The sequence below is a fragment of the Podarcis melisellensis genome (assembly GCF_964234715.1).
Source record: "Podarcis melisellensis genome assembly, chromosome: 14".
Lineage (NCBI taxonomy): Eukaryota > Metazoa > Chordata > Lepidosauria > Squamata > Lacertidae > Podarcis > Podarcis melisellensis.
The window spans coordinates 10312319-10334443 of NC_138546.1; the positions used below are offsets into that span (position 1 = coordinate 10312319).

Consider the following 22125-nt stretch of genomic DNA (forward strand, 5'->3'; position numbering starts at 1 on the left):
CGAAAGTCTTATTGGCTCCCGCTGGCGGGAAAAGGCGGCGCTTCTTTTCTGCCGTTGGCTTCGTCGCCTGAGGAGAGTAGAATCTGATGCAAGCGCGGCGCTAACGAGGGAACCCCATGCCGCGCCTGCGCAGTACGGTCGAAGAGGCGTAGAGGCCCGGCGCTTCCCGCAAAGAATTCTGGGAGCTGTAGTTTGTTCCGGCCCAGCGCGAAGTGAGCTGCTTTGAATTGCCACTTCCGAGGGGGACGTTCTGAGCGAGGCGCTGCTTAGACCTTCGTGCTTGCTCTTGAGTCATCCCCCTATGATGAGCGGGGTGGCGTCGTTTTCATATTGCATTTTGGACATTTGACAAAAAATAACTTCAGCGCCGCCGAGGAAGAAGGAGAAAAACAGCAGCCCCGAAGCAACGCCATGGAGCTAGCTCTTCCTAGGTAAGCGCGCGACAAGGTTGCAGCTTGCTTTGCATTGGCTGTGGTTGCTTTTCTACGTCGCTTTTCATTCACATGACTCCCGAAGCGGCATGCAAATAATAAATAGCAATAACGTGAGTAAAATATAATAATTTGTTGTTGTTGTTTAGTCGTTTAGTCGTGTCCGACTCTTCGTGACCCCATGGACCAGAGCACGCCAGGCACTCCTGTCTTCCACTGCCTCCCGCAGTTTGGTCAAACTCATGTTAGTAGCTTCAAGAACACTATCCAACCATCTCATCCTCTGTCATCCCCTTCTCCTTGTGCCCTCCATCTTTCCCAACATCAGGGTCTTTTCCAGGGAGTCTTCTCTTCTCATGAGGTGGCCAAAGTATTGGAGCCTCAGCTTCTGGATCTGTCCTTCCAGTGAGCCCTCAGGGCTGATTTCCTTCAGAATGGAGAGGTTTGTTCTTCTTGCAGTCCATGGGACTCTCAAGAGTCTCCTCCATAGAGCATCACAAATGCAGCACAAATTGTGTAAAGTAATTGGCCAACCGTTAGCAAAGCGATTGCAATCTTAAAAAACCTGCAGGATTATTTTAGCCAGTCGAGCTTGAGACTCTTCATTTCAAGGTTAATAATGATCTGATTTATGAGTCTCAAATCCGGCCGTTCGGATTATTTTAACCAATTTTTGGGCTCGAAAGCCAATTCTGTTTTTTTTTTTTTTTAGGGACCAGCCTTCTAAAGCTATCAAACCAATAGACCAGAAGTCTGTCCATCGGATTTGTTCAGGACAGGTGGTGCTGAATCTGTGTACTGCAGTGAAAGAACTGGTGGAAAATAGCATAGATGCTGGTGCTACCAGTGTTGGTAAGCTTACTGTCAAGTGCGTGTGTTTAGCAATCTTATTAGTATGTTGCTTTGCACGTGCATGTCTGCAAACTGGCAGCTTTTACAAATGGAAAAGAGAACAGAAGTACCATAATAAAAAACCATGTTCGACTAAGAGTGCCCTGACATACATTTTGAACGTTAAAAGGAAAATGTATTGAAATCCCTTCACTGCTGTAAACCTGTATGTGGCAAAATGGTGGTGATGCTTTGTAATTGTTATGTGACAAATATTCTTTACAATTTGTAGAAGTGAAACTTAAAGATTATGGAGCAGACCTTATTGAAGTTTCTGATAACGGTTGTGGTGTAGAAGAAGAGAACTTCGCAGGCTTGAGTAAGCTTTGTTTCGTGCCTCGTTTTCTATATGCAAATCTGTCAGATCAGTTTGGTTAAGAGAAGCTATTAATATAATCTCAGAACCAATTTTACTTTCCAGTTTCATGCTGATGGCGAAATGCAAAAAGCATACAGCCAGGTCATACCACATACACAGCAAAGCTGCATTTAAAAAACCATTTACCGTACTTCAGCAGCAGTACTCTTGTCATCCTTAGAAATATTTGTTTAATGACTATATATCTCACCCTTGAAATAAAACTTTTCAAGTCTTCTATATAATGTAGCGAGAGAGTTGAGAGCCACAGATGAATAGGTTTGACCTCAACAGAACAGAGAGTTCGGTGGAGTGTATCTTTTATGTGAATTGTGGGGTAGCAGTTGGATTGGGGGGAAGTAGCAGAAAGGAAATTGTCTCCACTACTTCCTGTCCCTCCTCATTGCTTTTGCTAGCAAAGTCACTTAAATGACAGAGTCTAGTGAGAAAAGAAATCTTGATAGCACTTTACTGAACAATAGTGTATGTAACGTTCAGAGGAAGAAACGGAGAGGTTTTGTCTTTTTTTCTTGAGTCCTTGTACTGAGTACAGAAACATTAAACCAGATATATGGAGGAAAAACTCCATATATCTCACAACCAATCAAGGCACATGCTACCTCCGCCTCCACTTGCTCAACTGACTGACAGCAGAATTAACTCTTCAGATGCAAACTGAATGAGCCCTACTGTTGCAGTTACAACAGTTTCCTTGACTAGGTTTTTGAGTAAAGACAGTTTTGTCTTTTGACACTGCCACTCCGGGTGATGAGAGAAGTCTCCGGGTGATGAGTGGGACATTGGTTGACTGGGAAGAAGCAGACTTGATTTCTGAGTGGCTTGAGAATTGGCAGTGTCATCAGGGAATATTTTTGGGCAGACGTCCAAGGTCCACTCAGAAAAAAAAGCAGGAGGGTCCTCAAGCAGAGCAAGGATGGCTTACCACATTTTGAAATAATTCATGTTGCCATCTTTAAAGAAGAGGCAGGGCATACAAGTCCATTAACTCCAGAGTCTAAAATTAGGTATTCTCAAACCAGGTGTGGCATATCTTTGGCCCTACAGATGTTGTTGAACTACAACTCCCAACAGCCCCAGCAAGCATAGTCAATAGCTAGAGGTGATGGGGGTTGTAGTTCAAGTTCCCTGCAAATGTTTTAGACTCTGGAGTTGATGGTCTTCTGGAACTTACTGCACCACTATGGGGAATACTGTGTTATTTGAAACCAATAATTAAACATACGCCAAACCACATCACGGATATAAAGCAATAAAGCCTTGGATCAATTGTTTTAATTATTTTATGCTAGGTAATATTATACAAAATACATCTGAATGTCTTCTTGTTTTATCTTACCATTTATTTTTCAGCTCTGAAACACTATACTTCTAAGATACAAGACTTTTCTGACCTTACACGTGTTGAAACGTTTGGCTTTCGAGGTGAAGCTCTGAGTTCCCTGTGTGCATTGAGGTAGGATTCTTCTTTGCTTTTAATGCAGAGCTCTGGCCAGAGCAGTTGGTACATCTTATACCACAGTCCTTTCCCATTCCCATTCTCAAAGTATCTTTGAGCAGAATGGGAGCCAAGTTTAAAAGAAGCAAGTTTTTACAATTTAAAATTGTTGGCATTAAATGCGGGATGGGTTTTGTTTTTTAACTCCTGGAAGCTTTTGTTCCCCTGTAGCATTTATTTGTTCTTTTCCTCCAGTGAAGTTTCCATCATTACTTGTCACAAATCTGCAAAGGTTGGCACACGCTTGGTATTTGACCACAGTGGGAAAATCACTCTGAGGACCCCCTGCCCACGACAACAGGGGACGACTGTCAGTGTGCAGCAGTTATTTTATACCTTGCCGGTACGACATAAAGAATTTCAGCGCAACATTAAGAAGGTAGGAGCAGCTTACTAGTAACGTTGTTTTTAAGAATGAATGTAAGAGATCCTAACAAAGGCAAGGGCCATTGGAGGGAGTGAATAAAGGTGTTCCTTTACCAGATGGTAAAGTCAGATGGGACGGATCCAAAAATAAACAAGAAACTAGTTCTGAGCAGACACCTTCCTTCCTTGACAGATATGCCTAGTAGATGAAAAATAAATAAATGTTGATCATTATCATTTTTATTATTACACTTGTTAGTCGTTTTTCTCAGAGTGACCCAAAGCAACTTACGTTAAAACCAATTAAGAACCTCCAATAAAAAAACTAAAAACACAGCTATGCAGATAAAAGGCAGGACTTACAGATGCCACCACACTAAAAGAGGCCAAAAGCCTGGGTAAACAGAAGAGGCTTTGCCTGGTAATGGCAATAGTAGTAACTATTTTTAGTTTATATAGTGCTTTAGTGTTCAATGGGAATTGTAGTCCAACAGCAGCTGGAGACCCAAGGTTGGGAAACACTGCCTTAGACAAGTTATCTTGCAAGCTCATGACAGATGCAGGTTTAAGTGGGAGGCATAGTCTTTTAACCACTTCTATTCATCAGCCCTCATTATTGTGTTGTTATAGTCTATGTGATGAGGTAGGATAATAAGCCATGAATTAAAAGGTGTTTTGAAGTGGGAGGGAAATGGCAGTGATCATACATAGTCTGTGTAAGCATGCTTCATTATGTAGTCACTGAAAAATCATAATTATCTCTTTGTTTTTGCCAGGAGTATGCAAAAATGGTTCACGTGTTACAAGCATACTGTATCATTTCAACAGGAGTTCGTATTAACTGCACCAATCAGGTTGGCCAAGGGAAGAAGCAAGCTGTGGTGTGCACCAGTGGGAGCTCAAACTTAAAAGAAAACATTGGAGCAATATTTGGACAAAAGCAGGTATTACTGTTATTATTATTATTATTATCATCCATATTGTTACAACTACTAGTCGTATGGTTGCTGCTGCTGCTACGGCTACTACAGTGAACTAATGCAACAAGTATTTCTACTCCTGCACAGTTAATGCTTTGTACAGTTAACAATGGAAAGAAAGTTGTCCTAGTGACATTGGGTGGTGGTGCTGTGCTTTGAAGCCCAGAATATTGGGCCTTCAAAGAGCAGCATGGAGCTGTTTGAAAGCCCATTGACAGCAGCCCTGTTCCTTAAACCTCAAAAAACCAGGGGCTTAAAGAGAAGCGTGGGGCTTTCTACAGTTTCCAAGCAGCCGTGTGCTGGTATATGAACCTTTGGTTTTTGGGCAGTGGCTGGGAAGGAGAAGCAAGTTCCATCAACTACCACTTATTTCCAGGTGCAGAGCTTGGTTCCTTTCGTTCAGCTACCCCCTAGTGATGCTGTCTGTGAAGAATACGGCCTGAATGTTTCTGATATGCCAGCCAATTTTTATACGTAAGTAGAAGAGTGTACGTACCTCACAGTCTATGCAGCTTCCCTATGTTTAATTGGCTTAGGCTGCAAATCCTAAATCCCTCCTTACATGAGGGTAATGCCCACTGAATTCAGTGGGACCTCTGAGTAGATATGTTTAGGATCGCGGCCTTAACCATTCAGCGCTACAATTTTAAGGTGTGTCAGTCACGTCTATTAGTCTTCCTTGCCACCTGGAACCAATTGAGGAGACTGCATGAAAATTGTTGCGTTCTCATTTTAAGCGTTTAGGGCAAAGATATACAGTGGTACCTCGGGTTAAGTACTTAATTCATTCCGGAGGTCCGTTCTTAACCTGAAGCACCACTTTAGCTAATGGGGCCTCCTGCTGCTGCCGCCGCGCCGCCGGAGCACGATTTCTATTCTCATCCTGAAGCAAAGTTCTTAACCCGAGGTACTATTTCTGGGTTAGCGGAGTCTGTAACCTGAAGCGTATGTAACCTGAAGCGTATGTAACCTGAGGTACCACTGTACTAGGCTTAAGTGAAATGAGTCCCACAAGCTTCCTAGTCGAAGTTCTGGGTTCTCTGACAGGTGTACCAGCTGTGTTGGGCATGTCAAGATATTCAGCTTGGAATAGTCATTCCCCACAGTTCAAGGGCAGCTGAATAATAGAAAAGGAATAAATATTGTAATCCATTTATCTTTCATATTTAAGGATGTGTGGATAGTTATTTTCTGGATATGTGTAGACCTGCTGTGACAAAGTTTGAGAACTTTTGAAGAAGGACCCAGGAATTAAAAGCTCACCTTTTATTTTTTTTTAAAGCCAGTGTACCTGGCAAAAGTGCTTAGCTTCCTCACTCGTTCAGCAGTGAGTGAGAAGTTTGCTGGAGGTTCCCCTTTCCCAGGATGAAAGTCCGTTGAGAACTGGTGACAGATTTGCTGGTGTGCGAGTCTGTAGTAGCTAGGCAACCCCACAAACCTCAGCTTTAGTCTTTTAGAAAGAAAGAAAGAAAGAAAGAAAGAAAGAAAGAAAGAAAGAAAGAAAGAAAGAAAGAAAGAAAAGTGTGTCAAATTGCGCAGCTTCTATGCTTTTCTTCTTTGGAACCATATCCTTGACATATTTACTTTGATCAGTATCACAGGCTTTGTTTCCCGTTGCGATCATGGTGTTGGGAGAAGTACCACAGACAGGCAGTTCTTCTTTATCAACCAGAGGCCCTGTGATGCAGGCAAGGTATGGCTCTCTCTCGCAACACGCACAATGCCTTCGTTCTTCGCTTTTACAGCCTTCGAGCTGTAGTTTGCCTTTCCACCCACTGTGCCATGGAAATGGCGCAACGAAGCTTTTTAAGAATGCAGATTGAATTGCAGCGAGCGCAAATAGCAGTCTGTCTGCAACACCTTCTTCTTTTCTGGACAGGTTTCCAAAGTTGTGAATGAAGTGTACCACATGTACAACAGACACCAGTATCCGTTTGTGGCTCTTAATATATGTGCAAATTCCGGTGAGTCACACATTTCTCTAGGAAAAACTTGAAAGATTAAGTATGTTTATGTGTGCGGCTGTTGTTTAGCAGTTGGGATAAACATCCTGATTCTTCGTCACTTGGTTGGCAGTAAATCTCAATTCCAATACTCATAAACCAGGTTGCCACCAGGCCGTTTTTTTAAAAAAAAGAGCTTGGTTTTCTTCTTTCCTTTTAATAGAGGTTTGATAGGCAGAAATCAACAAGTGAAGCTTTCCATGATATGCTGCTAGATTACCCGCTGCTGATAAAAAGCAGCAAGAAATCTAGTTCAAAAGCTGATAACCCTACTTCAAGCAAATGTGTGCTGCTTTTTCAGATTATGATGTATATTGATACATAATCTCTACACTCTGAAGTGCATTAGTCTTAAAATTTACCCTGTGGTTAGAAATCTTCTAAACGGGTGAAGTGCCTGAATTTGCTTGTTCACTCCTAACAAACTACAATACGAAGCCATGGTTTGTTGTTTACTAATGAGCTTTAGTTTGTTGTAACTAGACCTTGGAGGTGCATATTCACCTAACACCCTTCCTTAATCATGGTTTGTTTGTCCACCCAGATGCTCACCAAATTGCAAAGGCACGAGGCAAAAAGTTGCTAGAAGTTTTTGGAGAGACAAGGCATAGTTCACTTGTTTTTTGTCTGCAGGACAGCTTTCGGTTAATTCGTTTGTTAAACATGCGATGGCTTCGCTTAAGAAAACCATGACTAAATGTTACATGTGAACCAAGCCAATATCATTTTATGTCTTTGTTTTTAGAATGTGTTGACATCAATGTGACACCCGACAAAAGGCAAATAATGTTGCAGGAAGAGAAACTTCTATTGGCGACTCTAAAGACTTCAATGTTGGGAATGTTTGGCAGTGATGTTAACAAACTCATCGTCAACCATACATTGCCAGATATTAAAGGTAGGAATGACACCAGCCTTTTAAACCAACTCCCTTTCTAAGTGGATAATTATGCTTTTTTTAAAGTGCATTGTTAATGGGCTGGTTCAACTGAGTGTGCTCGGCTACACACAGTGCGTATTTCCTCAAATGTCAGCCCAGCTGTATTCCGTGGGGCTCAGGGCCAATCATTCCACTTAGAATTGCGGCCTTGTTTAGTTAGAAAAACTCAGGCACAGTTTTAACGTGATTTCCTGCAGTGCCTTGTGTTACGGACAAGGCATCAGGTGTCAATGATTTCTGTCTGCTGTTTGTGAAATAGAGCTTGGCATTTTCACAAGATGGGTCCCAATTTGGCCTGCTGAGCTGTTTTCCCTGAGTCACATCTGCTTGCTCCAAACTTGATGTGTTATTGTCCAAGTAGAGAAGTGGCGGCGTGGGATGCGGGTGGCGCTGTGGGTTAAACCACTGAGCCTAGGACTTGCCGATCAGAAGGTCGGCGGTTCGAATCCCCGCGACGGGGTGAGCTCCCGTTGCTTGGTCCCTGCTCCTGCCAACCTAGCAGTTCGAAAGCACGTCAAAGTGCAAGTAGATAAATAGGTACCTCTCTGGCGGGAAGGTAAACGCCGTTTCCGTGTGCTGCTCTGGTTTGACAGAAGTAGCTTAGTCATGCTGGCCACATGACCCGGAAGCTGTACACCGGCTCCCTTGGCCAATAAAGCAAGATGAGCACCGCAACCCCAGAGTCGGTCACGACTGGACCTAATGGTCAGGGCTCCCGTTACCTTTACCTAGAGAAGTGGCGGGCGGTGCACAATCTGGAGCCTTAAAGTATACTCCCAATTGTTATCAGTGTCAATTGATGGTGACTGCAAGCCTGCTGGATTTGCTGCAAGACCAAGTTCCCAATGGGAAACTCCACTGCACAGCTGATCAGTGGTGACCTCAAGCCTCACTTGACTTGGATTTCCTTTTGTAGCATAGCTTGCCACACTACAAAGAAAAATTTCATCACCCAATGTCATCGTGAAGCCAGGTGATTGACAATTGGGCAGGCCTCCATCCAACTGTCAGAGTGATCCACTGGGGTTGGGGGAATCTAGGATCCAGCTGGCTGGCCAGATCCATTTCCCCACCCCTGTTCTCGCTGTTCTTTCTCTAAATGGAGCCTCGGAGTTCTCTATTGGGGCCTTGATTTATTCCTGTGGGTTGATTTTTAAATTGCAATTTAAAACTCTCCTCTCTTCACCCTTTCTTAGGAAATTTCACAGTGTTTCAAGAAGAGGCAGAAAGCCCTGCCTTGGAAACTTCGCGTGGCTCCTCCTCTCAGAATCTGAGTGCAAAAGAAAAAACAGCAATCACTGTTGCCAAACTTAGGGAATCATTTTCTCTCCACCAAGTGAAAAAGGCCCGTTTTCATGGTGTTGAAAATGCCAAACGTCAACAAAGTTCCTCTGGGCAGAAAGAACTTCCAGCATTTTTTAGCATTTTGGATTCTCCAAATAAGAAGACTGGCTCCAGCAAAGAGGCGGAATGTGGAAGAGAGGAGGATCCAAGTACATTCATGCTTTTGGGCAAAAAACTCAAGAAATCGGCAGAAGATAGAGATTCTGGTTGTGGGAGCACCTCAGCAGAATCGGAAGTCGGTTTAAGCACGCCAGAAAATGGTAGCTGTTCCAGCTGTGAAAACGCAATTGGCTCACCTCTTGAAGATTTCCCGATTTTCAGAGAAGTTCAAAGTGGCAGTCTTGAGACGAGGGGAGATTTCTGGGGAGCTGAATGCAAATTGAACCAAAGCAAAGAGAGCCAATTATCCCAGCAGGCAGATAGTTCACCCCCCAAAATGAAACGTTTTAAGATGAGCCAGCCTCTTTCTCAGGTAGCCACTCCGTCAAAGACTGAGAATGACCGGGGTTCTTCAGTCCTATCACAGTACGACATACCTGTGGAACTGGAGAAGAAAACTGTACCGTTGGAGTTTTCTCTGAGCGCACTGATGGACAGGGTAAAGAAGCTAAGCCAGGAACAGGAGAAGAAAGAAGCAGCGCTAAAATTCAGAAAATTCAGGGCAAAAATTAGCCCTGGAGAAAATAAAACAGCAGAAGACGAATTAAGAAAAGAAATAAGGTAAATTCCTCTGTTGGCAAAACAATGGTATCTGTTTACTTGAAAGGAATTGGGGTGGTACATCTGGAATATTTGTAGTGACCAGGAAATCCTCACTGTAGAGTAGGTGAAACTTTGCTTCGCTTTGCACTGTGAGACACAGCTTTCCATCTTAGGTTCCCATGCAAAATTCTTCCCAGGCTCCCATATACTCTGCTTGAGAGAAAGCTGGGCAATGCTGCTTACACATCTGTCCTTGACCATGAGGTGACAGAGAGAGCTTTTCACAACTCACTGTGATGCTCACTGTAACTTTCTGGAGCGAGTTGCTAGTCTTTTAGGCAGGTGTCCACATGACCCCAAAAAACCTGCAGACAAATGTTGGCTCCCTCAGCGCCGCAACCCCAGAGTCGTTCACGACTGGACTTAATTGTCAGGGGTCCTTTACCTTTTCAGGGAACTTAAAGGGCTGCTAGCTCCCCTGCCCTAAAATGTAAACACATTTTTAACCTGCTTTCCCCACCCTTTCCCTATATACAGGAAAGAGATGTTTGCTAAAATGGACATAATCGGCCAGTTCAATTTAGGGTTTATAATAGCCAAGCTGAACTCGGACCTCTTCATCATTGACCAACATGCTTCAGATGAGAAGTACAACTTTGAGATGTTGCAAGAGCACACTGTTCTGCAGGGGCAGAAGCTGATCACGTAAGTGTCCCAAGACGAGCAGCCGGCCGCTCAGTGCAGTCAGCGAAGGCCCCTCCGTTGGTACCAGTTTCGTTGCTTTTTTATTGCGTGGTAGAGCTTCCTTGGGAGTTGCTCTGGGTGTTCAGGGAGCAGAAGAGTGGGGTCGAAATACTAAGTACTGTGTACCTCGGGTTAAGTACTTAATTCGTTCCGGAGGTCCGTTCTTAACCTGAAACTGTTCTTAACCTGAAGCACCACTTTAGCTAATGGGGCCTCCTGCTGCTGCCGTGCCACTGGCTCATCCTGAAGCAAAGTTCTTAACCCGGGGTACTATTTCTGGGTTAGTGGAGTCTGTAACCTGAAGCGTATGTAACCTGAAGTGTATGTAACCCGAGGTACCACTGTACTAGCTGAATGGCAGTGATTGGATAAGCATATTTTTAGCTTGTGGCTGTTTAAAGAAGCACATACTTGGAATGAGAAACAGCTAACAAAGGGAACAAACCCTTTGGATGCAAGCTGATTTAAGGGGGGAGGGGTGTATGTTAGGGCTCATAAAAGGGTTCTTTATGGGAGTCCCTGGGGCTCTTTTTCCTCCCGCCTCACTTTTTAAAGCCTTTGTTTGTGCTTTACTTTGCTTATAAGGTGTCTGGGTCCACTGTCAAGTACTTTGCAAGTTGAGGCACCAGCAGCCCTCCATCTTAATTTCTCAGGGGTTATCTATAAATTAGAATATGCAAATATGTCCCATGAACCTGTGTCCTGAGCCCCTTAGGTCAGGCTGTTGGGGATAAGCAGTGTCCAGTGCACAGCGGAATGATGAGAAGTATGTGCCAACATGCTCTATACTACTTTATTTACAGTTCAAAGCTGGTAAGTTACAGAAAAACATTTTCCCTCTGCCGGAGCAGAGAAAGCGTCATCTCTCCTCTAAGGCACGGAGAGAATCTCAAACAGAAACTGCAAAGAACAGTGAAAAACAGGAAACCAGTGTACGTCATATCCAGTCTCCTGTTCCCGTGAGAAAACCTCCAACAGTACAGACTCTGTGGAATGTAAACAACCTGTCTCGTGACAAGCACTTCGCTGCACAGAGAAGAAAGCAGAAACCAACATCCTCCCCCTTTCTGTGAACATCTCTGGGCAGCGTGTTCGTACAATATCAGTACAAACCCAACTTCTGCACATAGGTACAGTGTTGATCCCTTGATACAATCTTGGACAATACATCAGCAGGAATTTCATTACCTGGCATATAGGACACCGTTACGAGTCCCTTCTGAATACGTTCCCTAGCATGTTGCAACTTCAATTGCAAGTGCTTCGTGCTTTGCTTACAACCTTCAGAATTTAGCAAAGCCAAACATGCTTTGTTGTCCTGGTAAACCTGGATTGGACATTTGACAGGAATTTTCATGTCTTTGCACAATTGTAACAACCATTCACAATCCTTAAGTGAATAAGACAGTGCATTCAGTTCAGCTTCACAAGTACTTAAGCTAACTGTTGTTTGCTTCTTGCATGACCAATCAAATAGACCCTGATTGTACATATAGCAAACTCCAGACGTACTTTTCCTGTCTGTAGTGTCACTTCCAAAACTTGCATCTGCAAATATCTCAAGACCACCAGACTTCTGATTGTTAAATCTCAGTCTGTAATGCATAGTGCCTTTCAAGTACCGCGCTATGCGTTTCAGAGCTTTCCAATCCTTAACAGTGGGATTGTTGACTTGTCTGCTTAGCAAATTACAGCTAACAGCAATGTCTGGTCTTGAACATCTGGCAATGAAGTTTAGCTTGCCTAGCATACTTCTGTACAGTGTAGTGTCAGAAAATGCTTCTTCAGTGTCTTCTACCTGATAACCTGTTGTCATCGGTGTGTCTACAGGGTTAGCATCCATCAGGTTTAGTTTGCTTAACACATCAGCAATTTTCCGTGACTGGTGTACTAGAATGTTACCATCTTGATCTCTCTCTATTTCCAGAGATAGGTAGTTGTTTACCTCACCAAGATCTTTCATGTCAAAGTGCTCTTTCAGTTGAGCTAGGGCGTTATTGTACATTGTGACATCTTTCCAAAAGAATAAAAGATCATCAACATAAAACAAACAATACAGTTTCTCTTGCCCCTCCTCTTTGACAAATACACATGGATCAGCTTTCCCTTGCTGAAAACCTAGAGAAAACAATACTTCAGTGAGTTTTGTGTGCCAACACCGTGCACTTTGTTTGAGACCATAAATTGATTTTTTTAGAGCACAAACAAATCCCTGTTTTACCTGTACGCCATCAGGTGGAAGCATATAAAGTGATTCATTTAGAGATCCGTACAGAAAAGCTGTATTCACATCATGGTGACTAATGTGTAGATTTTCCTCTGCAGCTAGCTTGAGCATAAGCCTAATGCTCTCATACCTCACTGTAGGTGAGTAGGTCTCGTGATAGTCTTCACCTGGTACCTGTGCAAAACCTCTGGCTACCAATCTGGCTTTGTGTCTGACTATCTTGCCATTTTGATCAGTCTTCGCTTTGAAGACCCATTTGCTTCCAAGCAGTTTCATTCCTGGAACTACTGGAACAAGCTCCCATGTTTTGTTCCTTTCCAAGGAATCAAGCTCAGCCTTCATGGCATTTAACCATGGCTCAGCTTCCTTTGAATCCAAATCCTGGATTTCTTGGAAACTTGAAGGTTCAAAAACCTTCTTGGAGCTTTTAACAGCTGTTACTGCTATCTTAGCAAACTCATCAGCAAATCTCTTTGGAGGTCTGCCTTTTGTGGCTCTGTGACCTACGAATTAGCCTTAAGTCTTCAACACTCTCCTCTTCCTTCTTAGGAGAAAAGTGACCTATTGTGAACAATGGTTCCTCCAATTCTTGATCAGAACTTTCAGAGGGTTGCATAGAGGCTTTCGCACTCTTGAAATCCTCTGAATCACCCGATTCAGTTTCAGACTCAGAATCAGAACCTTCATCAGTGGGTGTGGGTTGTTGTGGTTGCTTTTGACTATCCTTAGTCTCATCACTGTCATCAGGATAACATTGGAAAATTCCCACATTCTCCCCCCACTTGGCATTGTACTCAACACTTCTTGTGAGCTTAATTGTCTTAGAGTCAGTCATCATTATCCTGTAAGACCCTTTCTGATAACCTAGAAAGATACCATGCAATCCACGCTTGTCTAATTTGGAGCTTTGTGGTGAGTGAACCCACATGTCAGAACCAAAAATTTTCATGTGTTTGATGTATGGCTTCTTGCCAAACATCTTCTCATAGGGGGTACAACCAATCGCTGAAGATAACCTGCGATTGTAACTGTAAACAAAACACGAGAGAGATTCAGCCCAATAACTCTCTGGAAGATTTGCATCATGCAGCAAGGTTTTTAACCCTTGAAGCAATGTTTGATTTGCCCGTTCCGCAAGTCCATTCTGCCATGGCGAGCGAGGACTAGACAAATCGTGTTGAATTCCTTTCTCAGTCAGAAAAGCTTCAAACTGCTGAGAAGTGAATTCTCCCCCGCGATCAGAGAAAAGAGTCTTTATCTTCTTGCCATGCACATTTTCCAACCAAGCACAGAATTCCTTGAACCTAGGAAAAGCCTCTGATTTCTGCTTGAGATTGTACACATAAATATACCTGGAAAATGCATCAATGAGAACCATGAAGTACCTATTTCCACACAAAGAGGGCGCTAGTGGTCCAACCAAATCAGCATGAACAACCTGGTATGGTTCTGTAGCTTGCCTACTAGACACCTTACCTTTCGCAGCCATTTTCACCTTGTTTGCTGCGCATGCCTTGCACTTCATGTGGTATCTGCAGGGTTTAATAGTCATACCTTCAACCAAGGCAGGCATTTTTGATACTGCCTCAAAATGCAAATGACCAAATTTTCGATGAAAATCGTGAATACATTCTGCATGCAAACGTTTGTTAGAACCTGCAATGCAACAAGTGCCATCCTGCACAACATCATCATAATACAAAACATACAAACGACCAACAAATTCAGCATACAACACATAATCATTTTTCTTTGTGATGATGCACCTTTTGTTCTTAAAGGAAACGTCTATTTTCCGCTCATTCAGCTGTCCAACGCTGAGCAGATTATGTTTGGCATCCGGCACATAAAGCACATCCTGTATCGATAAGTCCAAACTGTGAAGAACAACAGTTCCGTAGCCTTTACTGGGGATTGTGTGGTCATCCGCCTGGTGAATCGCACCTTCCTGCGGTGTAAAAGACACGAACAGTCTCTTATCGTTGCACATGTGATGCGTTGCCGCTGAATCAACAACGAAGAAAGATCTAGACGTCTTCTGGACCTCTGCAACCTCTGCAACCTTTGTAACCTTTGGAGCGTAGCGTGAGACCATTGCCTTGTGCTGCGTTGTCCTGGACACCGGACCTTTGCCTTTGCTCTGGCCTTTTCCACGCGATGAGCTTTCGCTGCGCTGCTCTGTCTTGGCCTTGGGATATTTGCATTCCCTCTTCATATGGCCTAGACGTCCACACGAGTAGCATTTCACTGCCTTCAAAGCTTTGGCGCCATCTGGTGGTTCCACTGCACTATGGGATGACGTCTGTGAAGTCTCCCCATTTCCCATGCAGCTATCACCCCGCCGATCTGCTTCATTCTGAATCATGGCAGTATCACAAGCTACTGTGAGTTGAGCATTTGGCTGATCAGTGGTATGAAATTCCCCACTTGCCTCATCCAGCCTTCTGCAGCTAGCCATCATGACCCTGGCATTTGCCTCCTGCATCATCTCTGCTGCTTTAAATCAGACTGCTTTATACATGCTGCGTTTGTGTACAGCTACTTCAATCCAAAAGCAAAATCAAAACAGCCTCTGCTTCTGAGCCTGAGCCTCTTTGCTTATCTGCAGCTGCTTCAAACTGCATTCCAAAAGCAAGTTCAAAAGCGAAAGTCCCCAAGTTCTTTCTCTATGTTGCCCTTTAATTCTTGCTGCGTCACATCTGCAGCTGCTGTGAAACAACAGCACTTCTAAAAGTTACTTTCGATTTCCCCCAGCATAGGAAATCTTGCCCTGAGCCATTTGCCTTTGCCACGGCAAAACCGGCTATTAAAAGTTCAAAGTCCAGCCATAAAGCCATTAATTAGAAGCTGGCAGGCTGCCCGGAGCAGTAGCACATACCTCACATCAATCATTTTGACGCGCAGAGCAGATACCGTGCGATCCGTCCCTCTGCTTTCCGATCCTTTGCCGGCACTCCGATTCTTTGCTCCTTTGTTCCTTTGCCAGGAGCCCGACTTCTGGAGTCCATTCTCAAAACACTGCGTTTTTCTGGGCCCGGAACCAAATGTTGGGGATAAGCAGTGTCCAGTGCACAGCGGAATGATGAGAAGTATGTGCCAACATGCTCTATACTACTTTATTTACAGTTCAAAGCTGGTAAGTTACAGAAAAACATTTTCCCTCTGCCGGAGCAGAGAAAGCGTCATCTCTCCTCTAAGGCACGGAGAGAATCTCAAACAGAAACTGCAAAGAACAGTGAAAAACAGGAAACCAGTGTACGTCATATCCAGTCTCCCGTTCCCGTGAGAAAACCTCCAACAGTACAGACTCTGTGGAATGTAAACAACCTGTCTCGTGACAAGCACTTCGCTGCACAGAGATGAAAGCAGAAACCAACACCCCAAACTCGGCCCTCCAGATGTTTTGGGACTACAACTCCCATCACCCCTAGCTAACAGGACCAGTGGTCAGGGATGATGGGAATTGTAGTCCCAAAACATCTGGAGGGTTGAGTTTGGGGCTGCTTGCCTTAGGTACTTAGTAGTCGGGCTTGAATTGAAAATTGGCCACAGGTTATGGTGGGTTTTACAGCATTTTAAATAACTTTTTAAAAAGAAGTTTAGCTGTCCTTGTATTCAAAGTTCTTATGAATGCTAAGATTAATGTGAGGATGGTCTTTTGATACATTTGAGATTAGGCTTGGCTTACTTTTCCCCCTCTGAACTTCATAAAAAAGAAGAGGGGGAAAATATAGTAGTAAAAAGCATTTCATTGGATGTATATTAAAATATCTCCATCTGATCTTTGGAGGAGCTTTTGGATCCCATCTGCTTTATTCATTTAAAGCAGACTACAGTGGTACCTTGGGTTATATACGCTTCAGGTTACAGACTCCGCTAACCCAGAAATAGTACCTCAGGTTAAGAACTTTGCTTCAGGATGAGAACAGAAATCATGCTCCAGCGGCGCGGCAGCAGCAGGAGGCCCCATTAGCTAAAGTGGTGCTTCAGGTTAAGAACAGTTTCAGGTTAAGAACGGACCTCCGGAACGAATTAAGTACTTAACCTGAGGTACCACTGTATACCATTTAAGCAGAGTCATGGCTTTCCCTAAACAGTTGTGGAAACTGTAGTTTAAGAGCTACAATTCCCAGTGTGGTTTAACAAGCCCTCTTCAGGGAAGTCTGGGATTGGTTGGTGGGGAACAGGGGTCTCCCCACAATTCCCAGCACCCTTAAACTACAGTACCCAAGTGGCATGAGACTGCTTTAAATGTATCAGGTGGGGCCTAACTTTTGCCAGAATGTATCAAGATAAACACTTGTCACACTAACTTCACACCCTATTCTTTTTTCAATGTCTCCCATTATTTCAGGCCTCAGAATCTTAACTTAACAGCTGTAAGCGAAAGCATTTTAATGGAAAACCTGGAAATTTTCAGAAAAAATGGATTTGATTTTGTTATTGATGAAGATGGTGAGTTTCCGCTTAAATGGGATGCTAATATCTAGGGTACAAAGATCTGCCCAAGGGGTGGTTGCTGTCTCTTTCTCTCCGACACCACTGAAAAGCAGCAGCAGTGTATAGTATGCAACAATTGTTTGCATAGGTCCTTGGGAGTAATCTCCATCCAGCTATGTGGCAAGTAAGTAGGGATTACTTTGGACTGCATTGGTTCAACTTGTAGAACACATTGAGCATTTTTCACACTGAGCAATCTTGCAAAGGTACCACTTACACTGCTACCATGAAGTCAGGAACCCCATCAAAGGAAAGGAAAGACGTATCTAGCCTCTGCTTCATTGTTTTCTTCCTGTAAATGAAACTTCAAAATCTTGTTTGCTTTCACTTGCCAGAGCAAGAAAATCCTGTGAGTTATGGTGCTCTGGCAAATGTCATTGCTCCTGCCCTGAAAAAAAGCCCCAGAGCTACGCTACACTTCTGGAAATTCCTTGGTCTTACTTTCATCAGCTTTACATCCTAATAGAAATTATTATTTTTTCTTAGCAATGCCTTGGGGTTTTCTTCTCATAGAGTTTATGCAGTATAGACAAAGGAACCAAGTAGGTGGGCCCAGGGCTATGGTTCCTTCCCACACAGTGGCGTAGTGTGGGGGGTGCAGGGGGGGCCGGCTGCACCGGGTGCAACATCGGGGGTTAGGGTTAGGGGGCGCAAATCCACGGGTTAGGGGGTGCAAATTACTTGCCTTGCCCCGGGTGCTGACAACCCACGCTACGCCACTGTTCCCACAGTAGTGGTCTCCATCCTCGTGAGCAGTTGTCAACTTGAGCGTTATAGACCTTTCATGTTGCTATGGAATAAAGCAAGACTAGGGAAGCAGCTCCCATGTTGCTATAGTAATAGTCCGCAGTGCAACCTCTCCACTGTGATACTCATGCAAAAAAACCCAGGAAATTTTCTGCCTTGTGCTTTCTGTTTTCCACATCTCTCTTTACTGTCTGAAGCAGTGCTTTGATGTTTAAAATGAACTTTAATATTGGGTATTTAAATTGTAACCCACCTTGGGACCTCATGGGGAATGGCTGGTAAGAAATCTGTTAGTATTAACAGTTCCTACCTCCTACGCAGGGACGCGGGTGGCGCTGTGGGTTAAACCACAGAGCCTAGGACTTGTCGATCAGAAGGTCGGCAGTTCGAATCTCTGCGACGGGGTGAGCTCCCGTTGCTCGGCCCCTGCTCCTGCCAACCTAGCAGTTCGAAACGCCGGCTCCCTCGGCCAATAAAGTGAGATGAGTGCGCAACCCCAGAGTCGGCCACTACTGGACCTAATGGTCAGGGGTCCCTTTACCTGCTGAATCAGGCCAATGGCCCATCAAAGTCCACCATGTTGTTTTCACAGTGGCCAACCAGATGCCTATGGGAGGCCCGTAAGCAGGACCTGAGCGTAAGAACACAAATTTTAGTGTTCTTACGCTCCCTGCATACCAGGGAGGTATGCAGACTTGTGAAGATGGGGCAGCATTCATCTCTGGAGGCCTGGGGTGTGAAATGTTCTATTTTGGACATGAGAGAAAGATGAGAAAGGAGAGGAAGTGAAACAGTTGTGCTTCCTGTTTGTCCGATATTGGTGTCGTGACCAAAGTTGCACCTAACTGCAGCAGGGCCCAAATGCCCTTAATTCTTCATGCATCCATTTTTCAGCTCTGCATTTGAAAAATTAGAAATTGTAACACGAAAGTAGAAATGATTAAATTTTAAAATTATTTTTGAGACACACTCCATCTTTCAACAGCTGCCTTAATCAGGGTGTGTGTGTTATTGGGTCGTTGTTTCTATTTTGATCATGTGTGTGTGTATGTGTGTGTGTGTGTGTGTACTGTGTGTGTGTGTGTGTGTGTGTGTGTGTATATATATAGTGTGTGTGTCTGTGTGTGTCTGTGTGTGTATATATATATATATGTGTGTGTGTGTGTGTGTGTGTATATATATATATATATATATATATATATATATATATATATATTTGCTTTCGTAGATTTTCACGGGTACAGGAATGCAGGTTTTGGTGTCCTCGGGTGTCTTCCCGTGTAAAAGTTGGGGTGTCTAGGCGACGTTTCGACGAGGTCTCACTCGTCATCTTCAGGCTGGTGCTTTCGGCTTCTTGTTACTGGAACAGAGCAGGATCTCAGTGTTTGAGTTCCTATAAATACTGTTGAGGGGGTGTGGTGTATAGCCTCCAATGTTCTGGGCAGAGAGGAAGTTCCCAGGCTAGTGTGCCTTTTCTTCTTTTGTTCCTTAATTACTTGAGGGATATCTTGAGTGATTTCTTGAGTGATATCCTGAGTACCACTTAGGTGGGTCATTAGGTGTGGATTAGTTGCTAAAGTCTTTGTGTCTTGACCTCTTGAACTTTGTGAAGAGTTTTTCTGAGAAGATGGCTGTACTGCACTTAGTTGTGCTCTGGCTTGGCTTCGTGTATAGGGGCGAGCTGTGGTTTTGTGGCCTGTGTCAGCCAGATCTGTGTAGGGATTGCAGGGGGGTGCAGCATCCGGAGGTGCCACCATGGTTTGGCTACTGGATGGTGTCTGTAATTTATCTGTGGAGAGGGTCTGGGTTTGGGTCTGGTGTGGTTGATTGGTGATGGCGTTCTGTGTGCCTCTGGATCTGGTGTCAGTTTTTGTGGGGAGGGCTAATTTCCAGGTGTCTGGCAAGCGGGATGTGTCGTCACGCTTGTTCATGTTGTGAGGGTGTTTCTCTATCTCGATGGCTTCCATGATTATTCTCTTGTGGTGATGTTCCATGTTAAAGAGCAATTTGGAATCTGCAAAATTAATTTCGTGTCCTGTTTCTTTCATGTGTTGGAAAAGAGAGGAAGTTTTTTCTTATTTTTTGACGGCATTCTTGTGTTCTGCGATACGTGCATTTATTCGTCTGTTTGTTTGTCCAATGTACGTGGCTGGGCAGACTATATATATATATATATGTATATGTGTGTGTGTGTAGATATAGATATATATATATATATATAGTGGTTTTATATTTTGATTTTCTTCTGTGAACTGCCCTGAGACCTCTGGGTATAGGGCAGATTTAAATTCAATCAATCAATCAGTCATCAGCTTAATCACACACAGAGATGAAGATCTACATTTGCAGAGCAACATCAGATGCTCTTGCTGCATTAAGAGCAAACGATTTAAAAATCTAAATTTCAGGTTTTAGATTACAAGTGGGAATGTTTCATTTACTTTTGGCTTTTTTAAAATGTAAGCATGAAAAGTGTGGAGTAAACAATGTAAAAATTCCCCCTCCTATCCTTACAGTGATAAAAGGGCTATTAAATCATTCATTTAAAACCTTTCAGCTCCTGCTACCCAAAGAGTTAAACTCATTTCTTTACCTACAAGCAAAAACTGGACTTTTGGTTCACAAGATATAGAGGAGTTAATCTTCATGTTAAGCGACTGCCCTGGAGTGATGTGCAGGCCTTCCAGAGTAAGACAGATGTTCGCTTCTCGAGCATGTAGAAAGTCTGTAAGTATTAATCCGTTGGAGGTTTCATGTTTATTTCTTGCTTTTCTATTAAAATAACGCTCAAAGCTGCTTACTGGATAACGGGACATAAGAGGGGACTTCCTTTTTTAAGATTAAGGAAGTAAAGTATGTCAACCAAAAATAGATAATGGTAGTACTGACCCTCATGAGACTTTTAACATTTTATTTTTCATCTACAGGTGATGGTTGGAACAGCGCTTAATGCAAATGAGATGAAGAAACTCGTCACCCACATGGGTGAGATTGAGCACCCTTGGAATTGCCCACACGGAAGACCTACCATAAGGCATATAGCCAATCTAGATCTGATTTCACAAGAATAACGAACCTTTATGCACGTTCGTTAGGACATATTTAGCATTTATTCCATTGGCGGATGCTATTGAGACCTCTTTTATAGGATTGTGATTTATCACGAAAGTCTTTTTCTCCCTTTGCAGCACAAAAGATCACGCTTACCATGTTGTTCAAGAAATAAACTACTAGCTGGGCAAAGTGACTATGCTGATGCAACTAAGTGTGTGTAACTGAGGTTATAGCTGCTCATCTCTTGCAACTCCCACCATGCACCAAACCCCATGATCCTTGGATCTCTGCAAATGTTTTATCACAACGCTGGCATAGATCCATGGTGTCTCCCCTTACCCCTGTGCAGTTGAACTGTCATTAAGTCCTGCAACACCTCTTACTACCCTTTTAGAACAAAAGATCAAGACAGAACCTGTTTCTGTGGATTAAGGCTTGGTTTGAGTTATGTTGCTACCTTTGGTCTACATCAAACTACATGTGAGGCAGGGAGAAATTAGGTTTCTCCCATCAGGGTTCCCCCCCCCCCAAACGGCAGTTCCTTTTCACCTGCCCTGTAGGTGAACAAAAAGCGAAGGAGCATTTTGGGAGACTGAGATACTTTGTCCTAAGCACCAGACAATTGTCTCAAAATTATGGGACGGTAGGAGGCAATTTGTGGTGTTTCCCTTGGTGGCTATCCAGAGTAGTTCAATGCCTAATAATCTTGAGAACCCAAGAAACTGTATTTTCTGCCCATTGGGTTGGGGCAGCTCTGCCCTGGTTGGTTAATCTATTACGGAATGATCTGCTGGTCATTTATATTAGTGTAGGTTCACTGCTAAAAACAGTTTGCTTTTATTAAATAACTTGTATATAGAAAGGATTTGTGTACATACGTTCTTACTATGGATGGCCTTTTGTTTTTATAGCAGATATATATTTAAAATATTTTTTTAAAAAACCACAAATGAACGTTCTCCAGCTTTCTCATTAAATGATTTTCCTAAAGAATTCGTTGTGGTGTGTCTTCAGTATCTTCATTTACCCAGACACTTCAACCAGAAGCTGACCGTGGGGAAAATCTTGCTTTTTGTCTTATGGCACCTGCTCTTTGGAATTCCCTCCTGTTAAATGTTAGATGCTGTCTCTCTCCCTTTTCAGTGTCACCTCCCTATTTCAGCAAGCCTTTCAAGCAGAGTCTGCATTTGTTGGAGTTAATTTTAGATGTTCTAATTCATGGGTAGGCAAACTAAGGCCCGGGGGCCGGATCCAGCCCAATCGCCTTCTAAATCTGGCCTGTGGATGGTCTGGGAATTAGCGTGTTTCTACACGAGTAGACA

General features: G+C 43.5%; 1 protein-coding gene across 1 annotated transcript; it reads left to right on the plus strand.

Moving 5' to 3' along the window:
- The first annotated feature begins 65 nt into the window (after positions 1-65).
- Positions 66-21796, plus strand: PMS2 (PMS1 homolog 2, mismatch repair system component). The gene is made up of 15 exons (XM_081889143.1): positions 66-431; positions 1144-1283; positions 1555-1641; positions 3052-3154; positions 3392-3575; positions 4339-4506; positions 4919-5016; positions 6136-6235; positions 6422-6506; positions 7291-7443; positions 8682-9549; positions 10069-10236; positions 16857-16957; positions 20307-20476; positions 20677-21796. Exons 1-15 carry the CDS (start codon positions 412-414, stop codon positions 20818-20820), a joined length of 2589 nt encoding a protein of 862 aa, XP_081745269.1. The 5' UTR covers positions 66-411; the 3' UTR covers positions 20821-21796.
- The last annotated feature ends 329 nt before the right edge of the window (positions 21797-22125 follow it).